Source organism: Platichthys flesus, chromosome 20 (assembly GCF_949316205.1).
Source record: "Platichthys flesus chromosome 20, fPlaFle2.1, whole genome shotgun sequence".
In the NCBI taxonomy this organism is placed as follows: Eukaryota; Metazoa; Chordata; class Actinopteri; order Pleuronectiformes; family Pleuronectidae; genus Platichthys; species Platichthys flesus.
Window position 1 is genome coordinate 19,682,847 of NC_084964.1, and position 19,937 is coordinate 19,702,783.

The 19,937-nt window shown below is 45.5% G+C and overlaps 1 protein-coding gene across 1 annotated transcript in view; it reads right to left on the reverse strand.

Annotated features, from left to right (window-relative positions):
- The window catches only part of LOC133976157 (corticotropin-releasing factor receptor 1-like), a 36,772-nt gene that overhangs the window by 8,378 nt on the left and 8,457 nt on the right, over positions 1–19,937 (reverse strand). The window contains 5 exon segments of the mRNA XM_062414290.1: positions 383–443; positions 1,834–1,987; positions 2,418–2,538; positions 4,977–5,083; positions 9,675–9,757. Coding sequence (XP_062270274.1) covers positions 383–443; positions 1,834–1,987; positions 2,418–2,538; positions 4,977–5,083; positions 9,675–9,757 — 526 coding nt within the window.

Genomic DNA, 19,937 nt, shown 5'->3' on the forward strand with positions numbered 1-19,937 from the left:
CTAGAGCATCAGAAACACTCGAGCTCCACAAAGACCCACACATCCCTGAAGCCAATCAAGCTCCAAATCACACACACTTATGAATATCAGCCCCATTTCATCCAGATCCATGAATCATTCTCTGAGAAATCAACCAAAACCTTGAAAAAGATCCAATTTCCAGAAGGAGGTGATGATTTAACAACGAGGAAACACATTTAAAATTCATTTCAATCGATTCAACGTGTGGATGAGTCGATGGAGCACTAAACCCTCAGAGGAGTCGCTCTGGAGGGAAGTGATGTGAGAGTTATTAATAGACGCCCGTGTCTTTGATTCAAAGCAGTTTGACTTTGCTTTTTATCACCGGCGCTAAGAGGAGGCGTTGAGGGGCGGAGCTTACTTCTCGTTGTCGTAGTAGAGCTTCCCGATGGCCCACGCCACGATGATGGGGAACGGGATACCTGTGAGGCAGAAGACACACAATCACACACTGTCCTTCTATTCAAACCTCACAACGCTCCTCAGGGAGCTCTCTGCAATACACAATCCTCTTTCTTTTGTCCCCCCCCCCGGTGCTGTGACGGCTCCTGCCAAGTTCTGTGAGGAGCGACGGCTGCTGGCGGAGCGACCGGCTGATCTGATCCAGGACCTGTCAGCGGCTCAGCGTCTGTGTGTGAACCAGAGAGAAGCCGGACGCTCGCTGGCGATGATGCAAAGTGATCTTCTGAGGAAGAGACTGGTAAGAGGATAATAACACGAGCCGCCATTACTCACAAGTACACAACACTGAGAGGAGCGCCAAGGCCTCGCCAGCTGCCACACACACACACAGACACACACAGACACACACACACACAGAGTACTTTGTTACTGTACCTCTGTTTCTTACTTGAATATTAGTTTTCCTGACGAGGTTTGACTTTGAACTACTTCTTACTCTAATCGTCCTTTATGATGCTAAACACACTTTTTCAAAAGGTTTTCTAACGAGTTGACGATGAAGAGTTCCTCTTCTTTCACTTTGTCAGAGAACGAGTGATCGGTTCAGTTCATCTCACTCAGAGATTTAGTTTGAAAAGATCATCTCCAAACTGAAGAGCTGTCGTGTGGACGCAGCCTCAGAGGTTCAGAGAAGTATTAAATTGACACGAGTCTCCGTTTGATTTGCAGGATACAATCTGAACCTTTAGCCTTTAACCTGACTCAGAACTGGTTTCTGTTCTTGAACTGGAGAACGGAGCGTGAGCACACTGGGCCCAGATGAGCAGAGAGATTACATTTCCTTGTTGTCTTTAGCTCCCGTCCGCACCTCGCTGCCTTCATCAGAGATCCACAGAGCTTGAGCTGAGTGAAGCCAATAAAACCTATTTATTATCCTGGAGATTTGCCGTCTCCTCTTCACACGGAGCCTTCACCCTCGCCCTGGGGGAATATAATCCAGCTGGCACAATGCACCTAATCTCAGCAGTGTGTAGTTGGGTTTGACAGAGTGAGGAGCTCGTGGACGTTTCTCAGATCCGGCGTCTCCGTCACGTTGAAGCTCCCTTTGTTGAGCAGAGTCGGAACCAAAGCTTATTTTGAAATGATGCGGAGAAACTGACCTGATCTTCTCAGGTTCTACTTTATGGAAACGATTTAAAAAACTGATTACAAACTCTCATGAGTGGCTTAATTCCAGGTAATTGAATATTTTAAAGATCCATCAAAAGTTTGTGTTTCCATGCTGTTGTTTTTTGGACCATTCACAGGAAGTTGAACCAGCATTAAACAACAGAAGAAGAAGAGGAAGCCGCTCTAGAACCATCAGTCAGTGTTGAGTGGTGGTGTTGTGTGGTGGTGTTGTGTACGTACACCAGCCGATGCAGATGAACATCCACTTGCGCAGCTTGTCGGTGGAGTAGGTGAGGACGATGGCCGTGTGCAGGTAGCAGCCCTCGCCGAACATCCAGAAGAAGTTGGTGGAGTGGAAATAGTTGAAGGAGGCGGTGACGAGGCGACACCAGATCTACGAAACCAGATCAGATCTACGTCACTACGAAACCAGGACCAGAACTTTCTCTAACTGAGCTCAGAAACGGTTTGTTGTGTTCATGTTTGAGAATCAGGACGAAATATTCCACAGTTTTTGATGTAGAGTCGTGTTTTTTCTTGTCGGTTTAATTAAAGAGATTTTGATGGAAATGAACTGAATTCAAATAATTCAATATAAAATGATCAATACAATGTGAGCAGGATTTCTTATTGCATATTGAAATTGCATGTACAGAGAAATTAGAATTGAAGTATTACACATTTAAAAAGAGATGAGTCCGGATTTGTCAGTGGATCAATAAAGTTGTAAATGTGCCTGATCTAATGATGTGTGTGTGTGTGTGTGTGTGTGTGTGTGTGTGTGTGTGTGTGTGTGTGTGTGTGTGTGTGTGTGTGACACGCACCACGTTGCTCTCGTGCACCTCGGGGCTCATGGTCATTTGGACGATGAACCAGGTGGCGTTCCTCAGGATGAAGGCGGTGATGAGGTTCCAGTGGATGATGTTCCTCAGGCAGCGGATGCTCCTGTCAGAAGAAGAGGAAGAGGAGGAGGAAGAGGAGGAGGAAGAGGAAGAGGAAGAGGAAGAGGAAGAGGAAGAGGAGGAGAAAGAGGAAGAGGAAGAGGAAGAGGAGGAGAAATTACTGAGAGGTTGTTTCTCTCCTGCTACGAGAGGAGAAGAGCAGATGATGTGAAACGACTGAATTAAACATGAGACACGATGGAAGCCAGATCCTCTCGATCGCCCCCTGGTGGCTGGCTGCAGTATAGGTCATGAACCCAGCCTCCTCCATGTTAGTGAATGGGACATGGGTCAAACTAAAAGGTCAAATAAATGTTTGTTTGTTTGTCAAAGATGGTTTCTGTCATTTTATGTGGTTATATATATAATGAACGTTCATGATTGGATGGAGGCAGGAAGTGGAGACCTGTCGTCCGTCCTTCAGGAAAACAGCAGAAGAAGAAGAACGACTCCACGTCGTCGCCTCCGATGAGGAAACGTTCGATTCCCACAGTTCGTGTCACGTCCTAAAAAACTCTCGCTGCTTTTTTACATGTTGTAAATAAATCGACCTCAAGGCTCAAATTAAAATCTGCCTCCGAGCGAACGGTTTAAAATAGAAGCTCATGACTCAACGGACACGAGGAACCCACGACCTCATAGTGACGGCCTCCATCGCTGTCATCAGCTGACGGTGTTATCTGCCTCCTCCTCCTCCTCTTCCTCCTCTTCCTCCTCCTCCTCCTCTTCCTCCTCCTCCTCCTCCTCCTCCTCCTCCTCCTCTTCCTCTGTCGACCATGAATGACTTATATATTTTTCAGGATGCATCAATTCTTAATAGGTGTCACCTGCTCTGTGCTGAGTGAGCAGACGTGCACCAGTGACACTGAATCATTCAACCTCTTTATTAATCATCTTATAGAAAATAAGGGCCTCATTGATACGGCAGCTGTTCTGAATAATGTTAACATAACGTAGACGTGAAGAAAAGAAAATCCTTCAGGGTTAAAAATATAAATTTAGGGCAAAAAAAAATCACATTCCTCCACAAACAAGCAGCTGGTTTCCTTGTCTCCTTGTCTCCTTGTCTCCTCGTTTTCTTGATTCCTCGTCACTTCTGAGCAGAACTTTCATTGACATCATCTCAACGGCGCATTCATATTCATATATCAATATATCCCCCCCGCCGCATCATGACGAGGCAGATGACAGCAGAGGTCAGAGGTCAGCGTTTGGATTTCCTCTGGTAAACACGTGGGAGCCGTTTCATTTATTCATCTCTTCGTCTCGTCCTGATCAAACAACTGGGGGGGGGGGGGGGGTGCAGGGGGGAGGTGAGCGGTCGACTACACACAGAAAATTACTTTTATTCCCATCATGCATCACCTGTGTGATCCCATTCAGACTCTGTTCCTTCATGTGAACCCGGTAACGAACCTGCAGACACGGTTTGTTATGTTCACGACTGAAACCAGGAAAACGGACTTGGTGAGCTGGGGCAGAGATTTCAAACTTCCCAGTGAGCGAGTGGACGTGTTGATGGCGTCTCAGATATCTCAGGATGAAGAAGAGGAGCCTGCACGTAGAAGACGAAGAGGTCGACCTGGAAAGACGAGGAGGTTCCAGAGCATTTGGCTTCACAGGACGAACCCTAACTGCAGGACATGTCCAGAGTTCACATCACAAATGAAGAGGATGTCTCTGGAGGTCGGAGTCTCCTGTTATCTCCTCCCGTCTCCACCGGGGTCGTTTCCCCTCGTTTCTCTCTCCTCTCCGGCTCCTCTCCGGATCGCCCCTCTCTCTCTCTCTCTCTCCGTCAGGCAACCTTCCCTCAAGTGGTTCGGTCTCATTACAAAGAGGAGAAGGTGAGTGACTGAGTAATAAATGCCAAACTACTCCACTGCCCCCCCACCTCTGTGCCATTTTTAGCCGGCTGACACTTGTCCCCCCCCCCCCCCGGCGCGTCCGAGCCGCTGTGGCCCTGGAACACGGATTGTGCATAACCGGCGTCCTGTACAGCTTCAGCTCAGGACGCCTCTGTGGCCTTTCACGCTTTTCTCACCGCCCGGGGGTGTTTGAGGGATCGATTCCCCCCCACCCCCGGCTGTCGGGGGTGCTAAGACCTTTCTCTGGTTAACGCACGGTTTGCTGCGGTTTGTCCCAGAAACCCATTCCACCTCCACCAGTGGTCCCAGCAGGCCGCCGCGACACGGTTTTGTGTTTCTTCCTTCCAGAGGAGGGTCGGCCTATTATTCCCATTTGTGGGGGAAACGTGCCCTAGTTTCTCTGAGCGTCTAAAGCCTGTTACATCTGCGGGATGGAGATAGGGAAGGTTTCAGCCCATGACCAAACGGTTTGAGAAAAAGAACGAGAGGCGCTTTGAACCAGGGATCTCCAGAACCCTGACGTGTCTGTCACATCCAGGACGTGTTCGGGATTATCAGCCGGCGGAGAGACGCTCACCTCAGACACAAGAAGAGGAAGAAGGCGACCAGCAGAGCCACCATGGAGATGAAGTGACCCAGGTAGTTGATGATCACCGCGATCTGGTAGTGCATCTTGGACTTTTTCTGCAGGGAGGAAGAAAAACACAGGAAAATCCTCTTTAATCTTAAAATGTATTTTTCAGAAACGACAAATAAAACAATAAGGATTCTATTAAAAAGCTGCTGTGACTCTAAACATCAAATAAATCTCAAACGATACGATGACACTTCCTCTTCAGACCCTTGTTTTGCATCTTAAGCTGATTTTTCACATGTTTTTGGTGATTTTGTTTTGCAGCAGCTTAATGTCCCTGTGCACATGTTGCCTGGTTTGTGAGACTCTGTTTTCTCTCTGCAGCCTCTCTTGCATGTTTCGCCTCTTTGTGGTACTTTGACCCTTTATTGCCGCTTCCTGTGTCTTTGTGGTTGTTTTTATTTGCTTATGCAGCTGTTACCTTTGCATCTCGGTCATTTGTCACATCTTTATAGTCTGTGTCTCATTTATTATGTTTTTGCAGTTGTCTCTCTGTAGTTGTTTGAGACCTTTTTACTGTTGTTGTGTGTCTCTGTGTTCTGTGTCCTTGTTTAGTGTGTTAATTTGTGTCCCTACTCTTTGTCTCTTTTTGTCTTCTAATATTCTTTCTTTGTGTTGTTGTTGTTTCTCTCTGCAGTGGTTTTGTGGTTGTTATTTATGTCCCTCTGGTCGTTTCATGGATATTAACTTTTCAAGAAACCACCTTTCACCTTATCCCTCCTGCGGCGCGGCCACCTACGGGAGCCAATCAGATGGGAGGAGGGCCGGTACCGCCCCATCCCGCCGCTCTGGCCCCTCCCCTGGTTTTGCAACAGGAACCCGCTCGTGAATCGTGCACAGTCTCGACTCGAGGTCTCCTGCTGCAGCCGGAGGGGTTTACACCCAACATAAAACATCTTCCTGTGAATCTGTGGCTGAGACCCAGATCCACTGGGATCGGCTCCCCCCCCCCCCCCCACACACACACACACACACTACGGACAGTAATCTGGGCTGTAACTGGATTTATGTAACCTGCTGGTGTCTACGCACAGATTAAATGTTTAATCCCCACCCGGCAACCCGTCATCTGTCCCATTCACTATGTTTCGGTGCAGCGGCTCAAGTCTTTACTCTTTCTAAGGCTGCGGTGGACAGATGGGGCAGAATCTTCTTTCAGGAAGTTAATACAGGATGAAATGAATTGTTCCTACGAAACAAGAAAGTATAAGTGACGACAACACGAGACATATGAACAGTTTGGGTTATTTTACAGATGTGAAACTACACTCGCTGCCACAAGAGGTCACAAAAACGTGAAAGCTGATTCGGTCGAGTACGACACGAAAGTTGCGATCCAGACATCAGTTCCTGCTTCTCCCGTTTTTGCTTCTTAGAAACCAGAAGTAACCATATTTGGAGGCAGGGGGCGGAGCCTGACTGGTCGTAAGTACAGTCATTCTCTCGCCCCCTGCTGGTCATTACACAGAATCGGGTTCTTGAGTCTAAGAACATCATTTTTAAGTAATTCAACTGTTTGTTTAGTGTTGGTTTATTTTTCTGCAGGATTACACAACAACGACTGAATCGATCATCTTCAAACTTGTTGGAGAGACGGAGCCTGTACAGTTTTTATTTGAGCTTTTCTTTTTAAATGAACCATTAACGTTCTGTCACATCTTCTCAATAAGAGAACCAGACCTCGGCTGAAGCAGCTTTCTGCTGAGTGACACGTTTATTCTTGAGTTTTATCTCTGACGTCTTCTGTCTTCAACCTTGAGCTGCACTTAAATGAAGTTGATTTATTTACCTCTTTTATTCTGGTTTAAGGTAACCTTTTTAGATCCTGTTTGCACGGGCGTTCTTCCTGAACATCTTTTATGTTCCAGGTAGAACTCGTTCTGTTAAAAGGTGGAATGCAGCGCCGCGGCCTCGCCTCAGGAGAATGAGTTACAGCTGCAGCTCGAAGGAGAGAGAGAGAAACCACAACTGCTTCAGAGTGAAGGAGGATTTATGACAAGACTCACGAGAAGAGAAGTCACAGAAATCTGACATCAAACTCAAAGAATCAGAGCTGGAACAAAAGTCATTAAAGCAATAACAATATAATAATATTTCAGTATTTATCCTGTATTTATTCTATTTATATCCTTTTTTTACTGATTATCGTTTGTATCATATCTTATCTCACTTATCTAAATCGTATCACATCAGTGGATAGATGGATTTTATGTTTTCTCTAATAAACAACTAGATTCACCTCTTTCAGTCTCAGTGAATGTTTTTCCAGACTCACACGAGGTCAATGTGACCTTCGACCTTTGACCCCTGAAACCGGATCAGTTCATCTTCAAACCTGAGTTAACATTTGCGCCAACTTAAAGAAAATCTCTCATTCTGCATATTTTAGGTCCATCGCTCGTCCTCTGTCCCAGTTAATAATAATAACAATAATAATAATAATAATAATAAATGCAAACAAGCTGTAGATTTCCTCTCACAGCCTCAGTCTGTAGAAAGGGATGGTCTGAAGGGAGGAGAGAGAAACGACTGCTCTCAATGTGCATATGAGAATTAACACGAGCTGCAGAGAATAAAGAGCAAAGCCGTCAGAGTCGGAGAGGAGGACTCATAAATCAAGAGACCAGGAGTCTTTAAAATGGACGGCAAGGAGGGGGGGGGGGGGGGGGGCAGATAAGACCCGCCCACCCTGCCACCGGCCTCGGGGCCCACAGAGCGGGAATCAAACTCACTGTCGTCTCGTACAAAACAACAAAGCCACTTATCACGCGTCGTGGAAAAAAGCAAAAGAAGAATCTTTTCATTTCCCCTCGACAAACTTTTCAATAAGCGTTTCATCCGCTCCCCCCCCCCACGTCCTCATGTCAATCACACCTCTGCAGCCGCCGCCACACACTGATTTATCTCAGCCACAAAAGAGGAGGAAGAAAATCAAACACACATTTTAAAAGGTCAGACGGTGAATATCCATCTTGAGACGGATCGATGGGACGTGGGGCTGAGAGACGTCTCAGAGAAAACATGAAGAGAGTCAGATCCTCTGAGCTTCTCCTGGTCGATGGGCGATATCTGAGGATTCACTGAGGGGGCGTCACCGGATCATCATCATCATTATTATTATTATTATGATCATCATCGTTAGGACCTTTGTTTGGATTTCATATGGATTTGATTAAATCTAAATTTACTTTATTACATTTGTCCTCTGTTTTTGAAAGGTGCAATACAGAGAAAGTTATTATTGTTATTGTCTTTTTGATCTGGGGAGGGGGGGTGGAGGGGGCGGGGGGGAGGGGGGGGGTGGTCAGGACAGAACTAATTGAACTCACTCAGTGTTCATGTGAAACTCGAGTGTTTCACATTCGGCTCAATCCGAACAAAACAATCGCACTCCGCCAGTTTGTAATTCAGCAAACAGCTCATTTACAAATGTCGAGGCCTGATCTGGGGTCAGCGTGTTCCGACTGAAAAGCTTTTGTCTGCCGGCTCAATTAAAATGAGCTGGTCACAAAACAGCGTCCAGGAGGAGGACGTGGAAACAGAAACATGTGACTGGTGAGAATCTGGAGCACAGCTGGAGCAATTCAGAAATTCACTGCAGGTTGTTTTCAAGCTTCCAAACGAGTTCTACTGAAAAATAAGATTTTCAGAGGAGAAAATAAAACTGAGGAAACACAGTTTGATATGAAAAGATTCATTTCTTCATTCATTCATTTATTTTTACCTTTGATTTTCTACTTTTGTTCATTTATATCCACGTTGATTCATTGGTTCATTTATTTCTCAATTTCTACTTTTATTTATTCAAATATTTGTTCATTTCTTCATTTAGACATTTATTTACTTCTACATTAATTCACTCACATCTACATTTATTCATGTATTTATTTCTACATTTATCAACTTATTTCAAAATGTATTTTTCTCTATATCGATCCAGCGATCTGATGATTAACCTCGATGAACTTTGACCCACAACATTTTCCTTCCAGTCAGTTCCTTCCTTTTAACATATAGACACACACATGCATAAATAAATACATGTAGACGTATATTAATAAATGAATTCAGGAAGACATATATTAATAAATAAATACATTTAGATGTATCTAAATAAATAAATACATGTAGACATATATAAATTAATGAATGACTGAATATAGAAATCTCAAAATAACCTTTTTTCATCACGAACTGTTTTTATTGTTTCATTTATTTCTGTATTTATCTGTTTGTCTTTTTATACTCGTGTCATTTCTTTGTGCTTTATAACACATGAAACCCGCGGAGCCTCAGAGTTCAGTGAACAGACTTCAGAGCAGCGACGCCTCCTCCTGTTAGCGACACATGCAGGACAGTGGTTGTGCGTTTGAAGCTGTTTCTCTCTCGTGATGCTCGGGGACATTCACAGTCATGTTTTAATGTCCTTCCATCGCCGCGGGCCCCAAGAAACCGAAGCCTGAATCCATATTTACTATAAATAAGCCTCGGGTGAAGCAGCGGCGCTCGTCTCCCACAGCTACCCCCCCCCCCCCCCCCCCCCCCGCGGCTGCTGCCTTCAGATTAACTCATGGGGCTGTTTCATGCTTTGCCATGAAAAGCCTCATTAATCAGAGCATGTGCACACAAACACTCTCTCACCTCCTCCAGGATGGCCTTGCACATGGAGTAGTTCCCCTTCAGCGCCCACGTCCCGTTGGAGAGACAGTTCCTATAAACGTTATCTGGAAACACAAAGACAGGGAGCTGTTAGTAAAATGTCAGCGGATTCACTTCCCTGTGTTTTCGTCACTGTTTTAAAATGTTGATAATGAATCTGAAAATCCTCAGATCACTGGAGATGCTCAGGACGTGACCTTCTCCAGGCTGATAGGGAGAGATATCATTAGAGGAGGTCGTGGAAAGCTGTGATGTTTCACACGTCGGCTGTCAGGACCGTCTCACGCCCTCTCTCTTCTGATTCTTTACATTCAGACGCCGTCACCTCCGTGATGCCTCCTCCACTGACCAAGTGTTCAACCCACGTTCCTCCAGCATCTGCATCAATCATTCTGTTTTCACTGGAGATGTTTCCCTGCTCGTTGTGGGAAACAGGTCGACCACTTCCTCACGTAATCGGCCCGTCACCGGCAATCTCACTGTGATATTAAAAGGTTTATTTAAAAAAAAAAAAAAACTCTCTCCTCTGAAGAGAAAGAGTGGAAGCGAAACAGAATACAGATGATTTTCTGTTTACAAAAACATATTTTCCCTTCAAATTGCTGGATGATGGATGGAGGGATGGAGGGATGGAGGGATGGAGGGGGGAGGGGGGAGGGGGGAGGGGCCGTCTGACAAACGACGAGTAAAATTACTTCTTTTTTCTGTCGGCCGGCTGCATCACTGCACGGAAATGAAATTACCCGTAACACATTTCACATTTGTCATTTCACATTTCTAAAGATGAAGGAATGAAACTCATCACAGCGTCCACAGAGGAAATGAGGCGCGGGGGGTCGGACGTGTGGGGAGGACGCTCCTCGGCATCAAACACGAGGCTCAACAGGTGAAGCGGCTGGAATCTGATGCAGTATTATTAGATATGACACTAATAGGGCGATAAAAAGCGTTTTACTGTTCCCTTCTTTATATAGAGTCCAGTCCAGTGGTTCCCTCCAGGGGGGGTCAGGGGGGGGTCGGGCCCCTCCAGAGGGTCGGGAGAAGATTAATGGAAGAGGAAATAAAAATAGAAAACAATCATCTGTTGCATCTTCTGATATTTATCTGTAAGTATGGAATACGAGTGATGTCTGTCACCCACAACCTGTTCCTCTCCACCAGCTGTTTGTTTTTCTTTACTCTTTTTGCTCTCGTCCTTTCATCCAAAAGTCAAAATGTCATTATTGAAGTCATAAACACGCACATGCACACGCACACAAACAAACACACACACACACGGAGCAGAGTTTCAAAATGTCACGGAGCGACCCTCAGACACCTGGCGTCCTGGCATTTGGAAACTTTCCTGCTTTCTCCACCAGCGCTGTTCCACAAGACGGACGTCTCCAAACCGCTATGGGGGGGGGGAGAGAGAGAGAGAGAGAGAGAGAGAGAGAGAGAGAGCTCCCTGAGACGTGAAGCACCACCGGGATCGAGCAGACCTCGGATCAGACGCAGCCACATCAGATGAAGGCAGATAACCCTAAATACATGTTTTAATAATGAGATGTTTTAGGGAGGGTTGGAGATAAAGCAGGAGCCGGTTGCCTCAGGGCGACAATGTGCAATGAGCTGGGTAAAAATAGCATGTTGACAGAGTAAGGGAGCTGTCATCCCCAATCTAGATTACCTCGCTCCTGATATTCCCTAAACCCCCGGACGAAATATCCTAGAGAGCTTTAAACTCTGAGGAGAATCAAGTCAAAAGTTAAGACCCACAACAAAGTTCACCGACACACACACACACACAGGTCTCCGTTGTGTCGTACTTTAGATTTTAAAAAGTATTTTATTTTGGATTCTGAATTAGTATCTCGAGGGCCTCTGTAGTCCTGTGCTGTTATTTAAATCTAATCCACACAACGCTCTGTGATTGGCCCGGACGCTCCTCAGGCTCCACGCTCACAAAGCAAGGAGCAGACGACACACAACAAACATCGCACACGAGAGGAACCACAAAGACACAAAAACAGATAGCACATCCTAACTCTTTATAACAAAGTGTCAACGACGTGTACTTCATTAATACGCACGCCTCCCGGCCTGGTGCTAATCCTCTCTGAGTTTCTAACAGTTGTTTTGAATTCGCCGTCGTTTCCTGTCACTTTGCATGAGAAGTGATGAAAGCAGTTTTGCAGCTGAAGCAAATTGAGGTGGATTTTAATTCCAATTTGTTAATTTCTGAGTTGTTGTTGGATGAGAGCAGACGACCGACTCTGAATAAAGATGAGTGGTCTCCACTTCCCCTCGCTGAGCAGGAACAAAGCTCCACACACCGGAGACGGGCGACGCCATCTTCTGTGTGCAGCTGTGATCGTGACGTGGAATCGAGGCCTCCACACGGCTCAGCCTTGCTTTTTTATAATTATACTAATTATACATCTAAGTTTCCTCAGCTTCCAGCCTCTTAAAGACACGAGACCGAGCGCCTGCCTCCAGCTCCGAACACACAAGAGATGTCAAACGGTTCCTTTAAAGTGGGGCGAGGACAATCAGTTGTGTGTTTGTGTTCTTCACTCCACGTGTCCGGTCCGGGTCGTTCACACATGACATGTGTGATGTGAGATCGTGGTCCCGGTTCAGCTCGTCCTCCTGCCGGGAGTCGAGGCACGAAGCATCATTTGCAAGTGTCACGAGCTCAAGGTCCCGAAATATGTGCTGACTTCATGGGGGGGGGGGGGGGGATTGGGGGGGGGCTGCCAAACTGCTGACGTGCCAGGATTCACCGGCAGACAGGTTTGTGTCTGGAGGAGCTCAGGAGGCTCGGGGCCCGGATTTGATCCCACGCTGTGTCTCACATGCACCGGGTTTAATCTTTGCTTAGTGGCCGAGCATTGTTGGTTCTGAATGGGTGTCAACAGCCAGGTGGTAAATCCCCCCCCCCCCCCCAGAAGGAGCTCTGGGTTCATGTGGCTGCAGCACATGGCACCGCTCCAAGCTCCTGCAGCGATCCGCTCTTCATTTCATTTTCAAAACGCTGCAGAGGAACAGACGTCAGCGAGCAGGAGGAACTCTCTGTGGGTCGGAAACGCACAACAGAGCAGAATCGCTGCTGTAATTGCCGACAACGCACAAACAAACGTGCTGACCCACATGTAGACGCACACGCTCAGCGCATCAACACGTCGGGTCCACGGCTGCAGCTGAAGAGCATCTTCTTCCTCCTGCTCCTCCTCCTCCTCCTCCTCCTCTGTGAAGACTGTTATTAACTCCAGATCAGCAGGAAGACAATGACATGGGATTCACACTGAATGAGACCGAACCTCGTGTTTCTGATTCGAACGCGGAGGAAAGGAAACTGAAGAATCTTCTGAGGTGGACAGATTTATGTTCTTTCAGTTTTTCCTTTATTATAAATCATCTGAGTTCAAATCTGTTTCCAGCTGGATCTGGTTTCCTGTGATACTTCGTGTGGAGTCGTTTTGTTTTAGAGTCTTGTTCTGTTTGAGTCTGGAAGCCGCTGCTTAAAGGAAATAGAGGCACTAATAATCAATCAACCAATCAATCAATCAACCAATCAACCAATCAACCAATCAACCAATCAACCAATCAACCAATCAACCAATCAATCAATCAATCAATCAGTTAACTAACTGTCAGGAGTTCATTTCATATAACGTTGCAGCTGAGCTAAGAAAACAGGACGGCAGATCATTAGTGAAACTTTCCACAGTGAAGTGTTGTGAGTTTCCACCTGAGCTCTGAGGACACGCCCCCTGCTGCTCATGGAAACTCTGCCGCCGCCTCTTTCTCAGTAAACAGAAAGAAGTGATTTAAGTTTATTCAAAGTGGAAGCGGGTCGACGGTGCGCTGAGGGGGGGGGGGGGGGGGGGGGGAGCAGATGCCAGTTTTCACGCTGCCTGTGTTTTCTGGCTCGTTTGTGTTTGACGCCTCCGGGGCTCGACTGTGCCGCCTGTTCTCAAATCTACAGAGAGGAGAATAATCGACTTTCATAAGAATAAAAAACACAATAAGACTTTCAAACAGAGGGAATCTGGTTGTGTGCAATTCAAACACTGACCTGCTCCTGCTGGAACACAAGTGGAAGAAAACGACTCATCACAGAGTTAATAACTGTTTGGTACGTTTGTATTTTGGGGGAAATGGTCTAATCTATATTATTCTTATTAAAAAGGAGACATGTTTTATTTTTCTCTTTCCTCTCGTGTGTTGAAGATTGTTTGTGTAAAGTTGTGCAAAGATAAAACGCCAAACGTCTGTAGAACAGGAAGCTGCTTCGTGCACCGAATGTCATGTGACTCAATGCCCCTCATTTGCATAACTCACGCCCGGCAGCAAGTCGGACACGCCCCCTAAAGATTGTGAGCTTTACATTTGCGATTTAGTCAAACAGAGCAAGTTTAAATTTAACAATGTTTCTATAATCTCACAATGTATGAGCAACTTGATAAAACCAGGTCAAACCAGAACACGAAATCCGTTGACCAATCACAACAGAGTATGGACATCTGGCCAATCAGAGCAGAGGGTGGGTCTTAAAGAGACAGGAGCTGAGACCAGGAGTTTGAGCCAGAGGCTGAACAGAGGAGCTGCAGCAGAGGAAAAGGATGTTTTCTGAACTTTAGAGTTGGATCGTGAACCTGACGGAGTTAGAGAAGAATTTGTCTCCTTTGAAATTGAAATAGTTTTCCTCTCCAGCGTCGAGCGAGAGACAAATTTCCCTCACTTGTCATTTTTTCCCAAATCTAACGAGACAAGTGGAGCCCTGGTGATGAATCCCTGAGGTGTGGGGGAAACCAAGCTGCTTTGATTCTGTGTTTTCTGCAACACATGTTTTTTAATGGGAGAAACTCTGATGTGTGTTTATCACAACATCACCAGAGGAGGGTTTGTGGGCTGTGACTCCTCCTGCAGGAGCCCGGCTGCAGGAGGAGTCTGCAGGTCGCCTCCTTTCTGCACAGTCACCTGCGACCACACATTAATATTCAAGGCAGGCGCCGCACACTCAGCAAAAAGAAGCATCGCCTTCTCAGTGAGTGAGCACGAGGCTGAGGCCGGTCGACCGCTGTTCCACCCCGCCGACCGCCAGCGCTGCTCTGAATACATCCACCACCCTCCTCCCACTGTACCACTGGAGAGTCAGAGAAATGGGCCTCCACACACATGCACACACACATGCACACACACGTGCACAAACATGCAAGTACACAAACATGCATATGAAATCCCCCGTCCTCCCTCCGGGGACCATTAAAGGGAAAGTCAAGCTCGGCTACAAATGGCGAAGGGGTTTGCGGGTGGGGCGAGGCGTGCAACAACAGAGACGGCTACGCCAGGCTGAGTCACGGACCCACAGCGGGGGGGGGGGGCAGGGTGCCACAGGCCCCTGTCACGAGTCAGCAGCTGATCGGTCTGGACAACGCCCCCCAGTCCTCCATCATTCCTCCGTGCGAGTGTTTGACAACACGTTGTGATCGTGTGCGAGAGCAGCAGCGATATCGAGGATCTGGATCCACGTCTTCTTTTCTTTCTCCTGTTGCTTTAACGTTTGACACCTGAACGCAGGTCAGAGGGAAGCGTTGAACCTTTTCTTCCATTTCATTTACTTCATCCAGCGATGTCCTCATGTCGTTTTGATGGAATCTGATATTTAGTGATTTAATTCGTAAATGAGAATAAAATCCTGTAGCTCAGCAACGAGCGTCGGGGATTTGATCTGAATCTGATTTGGAAACTCGGCCTTGAATCCTGATGCATAGAACTGTTGCTTCAGCGTCCTGCTCCTCTCAGCAGGGGTGTGTTCACGCCTCGATCTATTAATAACTGGAATTCAACTGAGTTCTGGATCGTGATCAGAATGAGCTTCACCAAATGAAAATCCAGATTCACCCGAGATCGACTCAGACAAACCTCTGAGGAGGAGTTCATGTTTCCACTTCCTCCTGTTGTACAATAACATAAAGATAAAACATAATTTACAGATACATGATTATTTCAACCTTCTTAGTTGGATTCGATCCTCAAACATGGAGGAGGTGAAGTGTGTGCCATGTGCGATCACGAGGTTCAGGCCCGTGTTTCTCCTCACAGTCGGGATTAAAGATCTGTTAAATGTCCCTGTGGCTTAGCCTCCTCTTCGTGGTTGATTCGTGTCCTCGTGTCCTCGTGTCCTCGTGTCCTCGTGCACCTGAACCCGGCAGTGATCTCCCTCTGGACCTCTGGACAGCAGCCTCTTCCACTCAGGCTCCTAAGTGCCCGGACTCGAGCTCTGTCCTCGTCTTCACCCAGAGACACTCACTTCTGTCCTGATGGACTCAGACCAGCACACGACCTCTTATCACACTTCAGATCAGCACTGGTTTGTCTTTATCTTTACTCATCTCTACTTTTTAAGCATTTATACGTTTTATTTGATTTGTCTATTGAATATCTTCCTTGTTTTTATTTATACTATTAAAACATATATTTTACATTAACTTTTTTTAATTGAATTAACGGAGGGAGAAGCAGGATATTGTGTTTATTTTTTCATTAATTATTCATGTGTTTTAATTTTTGTGTCTCTCAAAAGGATCATTGAAATAAATGTATTATTTTTATGATTACTAGCGGGGGTAAAATAATCATCATCTATTGCATCCTATCTCCGATATTTCAATATAAAAAACATTTGTATTAAAAATCAATTATGAATTACTGATAAAAACCTCATGACAATCACCACATAAACAAACGATATTTACCAATAATAAGACGAGCCATAAAAGGTAATAAGTCAAGTTACTTCTTCAGCAACAGCTTGGGCTCAGACATGTGGAGCAGATTTCACCACCTCCACTTTTCATCCAATCACTGAGCTGGAAACGATGGACGAGCGTCCTCTGTCAATCTCCCCGGTGAGGTCCAGCATGTGGTCGAGGTCAAAATGAGTCGCTTCAGCAAACACGAGGAATTAGACTGAGAGAAATGTTAGGAGATAAAAATGAAATAATATAAAACTCAATGTGCAGCTCAGGTGGAATCATGAAGACTGCATAACTTTCCATAACTCTCACGCTGGTCTTCAATACACTTGATTTGCATCTACTTCTATTTGTCCCATCTGTTCCCTCTGTGATTGTTTTGCATCTATTTATAGTTGCATTGAGTCCCCTCGTAGTTTTGTGTCTCTTTGTGGTTGTCAAATATTCAGAGACACACAAACCAGCGAGTGATTCTTGTAAAAACATAATGTTCTGGGTTCCATCTCTTCTCTGCCTCGTTCCCTCACTGGGTCATGAACTCAACAAGCTCAGACTCTTCTGCAAACACAGCGATGAATGATTTGCATCTTTCACCGGTGACTCTCCAGTGAGTAACACAAACCTTTATCACAACAACACAATCAGTCACGGTGGAGAAGTCATCGATCAGTGGAGCTTTCAAGGCATTTGTTGTTATAATTATCTAAAACAACCTTGTAAATGATCGATAGATTATTAGAACTCAACCCGAGGGGAACATGATGACACACAGAACTTTATCAATCTGTTCAAAAGTCGAGATGTTTAGAGACGAAGTGATGAACGGACTCATTGTGTCTTTTAAACATTTTTGTGAAAGAGAAAACTTCCACAGCCTTGATTGTCGTCGACGTTACACAACTTCCTGACTGATGACGAGTGATGAAGATTCAACCTTGAGTCAAACCTGAGAATTCTCTCAAATATAAAATCACATTGTTCAGTCACAAAAACAACATTTTATTATCTACTGGCTGACGAGCTGCAACCATCATCTCAGGTGGTTTGTCACATGTGCTTCCTTTGACCTCGCTCATGGGAACATATCAAATATTTCACAATGACTAGTAATTCATTCATGCTAATAATACACCCACAGGTTCAAGCAGCCACGCTTCATTTGTGGTGAATGACTCACAGCGAGGGAACAATCTCACGGAGGAATCCAGCGCTCAGAGCGAATCAGCGTTAACCGGTCATGAAGTGAAATGTCATCGTCTCGTGTCCCGAACTCGTTTTCTACCTTTGTCCTCTGCGGACAGCGTCCTCTGATGGACACTCGTCTCTTCTAAAAGCTCTCAGGCTTCGCTCCAATAGAGATTATGTTAATCCTGAAGGTGAAATGAACCTCGCGGTGTCAAATCACTGGTGAGCTGCGGCTGAATTACAGCCCGGTTCACTCACCGCCTCTCCACCGCGTCCTCAGGGTCCTGGGGGGGGGGGGGGGCTGGACTTTAAACTACCATGGAAACACATTGGCTTTTATCTCGTAAATTTACTTAATTGTGTTTACTGTATATCCCCGGGTGGTGCTTGTTACCTTCAGAGTGCTGCAGTGCCCCAGATAGATACTGATCACACTCTGCAGATCTGAGAGAGATGGAGTCAGGAAGACTTTCAGAGTTCGACCTGCTCGGGCCCCGGGGGAATAAAGGAGGTTATTAGTTAGAGCAGCCGTTCGTGTACATTGTCTGAATGAAAACATGAATTAATCATGGATCTGATGAATTATAGAAGTTCGGCATCACTCGGCAGAAAACTGAATCCATACGTGCATTAATAAATCGAGTTCTATTAACTTTGGGGTTTGCTAAATAGTTTTTATCCTTAATCTTTAAAAATATCAAAAAGTGCTTTAAAGTGGGGGTGGGGTGGGGGTGGGGGGGGCCTCAACCACCTTTGTGTTTATAAGACAAAATGGTTTATTTACTTCATTGACATTTCATAACTTTAAGTCTGAAACTCGGCCGAGCAGCCGCGAGATGAATCGTGACCATAACAATTTTGATTCAGAGGAAAATGAAAGATGGAGGTTTAAGATTTTGTACATCATTATTTAAGAGTGAGGGAACTACACATCCCATCAACCACTGCAAACGACAACGACAACATAACTGATAGAAGTGAAAGCAAAACAAGATCTTGATGTAACTTTCCAGAGACACAACTCCTGGTGAATAAGGAAATTAACTTTGAGGCTAAACTCGCAGATTTGCTAATGCTAATACTGGCGATGTAGCAATCGTCACACTAAGTGGCAGCTGATAGAAAAACCCTGATGGAAAATGACTCATACGATTTCTGATTTCAGATTGTTTCAGAAGTGAAGAGACAGTGCACGGTTTAAATCCTGAGGAACAAGGGAACTATGTCTGAAGGTAATCCATATATTTGATTGACTAAGAGCTAGCGTTAGCATTGAGCCGCTTCCACGTTACTGGGCCCTAACGTACGACCTGGATCATGACGGGAAGTTACGACCGAATTCTGCAGATAACAGGATTTCAGCTTCAGACCCTGAGCTTGATCAAAGAGGAAAAATGGCCGCTGTGAATATGGCGAATAGATAATGTGTCAAATAGCTTCTGTGAAAGGATGATATGCACAAAACATGAGATTCAGACAAGAAGTGGACAAACTGAAATGTTGACCTGAAGATGGCGCTATATGAAAATTCAGGGGATCTTGAAAGACTGAATGTTTGCATGACAAGTCTCAGCAGTAAGGACAATATTGGCAGTAGGATCAATCCTCAGGAGATGATGAATGTCTGTGAGAAGTTTCATTACAGTCCATTCATCCGTTGTTGAGATATATTAGTCTGGATCAGACGCTGCTACAAAATATTGATTTTACCTTTTTGGTCAAATTGTTTTTCTTCGGAGAGCGGTGGACGTGATTTATGGAGCGGGTCAGTTTCCTGTAGCTGTTCGATGCCACTCGAGGAGTTTGACCTTCGTAGAAACCTTCGTAGAAACCGCGGAGCAGCAGAGGTCAGGGAACAGTTCAGGGAACAGTTCGTCACCGGAGCAGAAACCTGAACCCCTTTCTTACTCCGACAGAATCTGATGAATATCCACTGAGACACTTCAGGTGAATACAGGTCAGATCATTGGTTCTGTGCCTGGATCAGCTTTCATCAGGTATTTCTGGAGGTTATTAAAACCAGAAACCACGTTCATCTCCTCTGGTGTGAGTTGTTTCCTTCGTGGTAACCGGCTTTCGCATCTTTATGTGTCCTTTTGTGTTTTAACACGTTTCTTCTTTTAACTCTCGTGGTGAAAACCCCGGGTTTCACAGCGGGGGACGGGGGGGGGGGGGACATTCATTCTTTCATGCAACATAATCCGCAGCAGTCCTACTTTTGTGTCTACACTTTTCCACATACTATTGTGCGTCTCTGGCTAATTGTATTCTCATGTAAATTTCTGAATACACAATCACGTAAACAGGATTTGCCCAG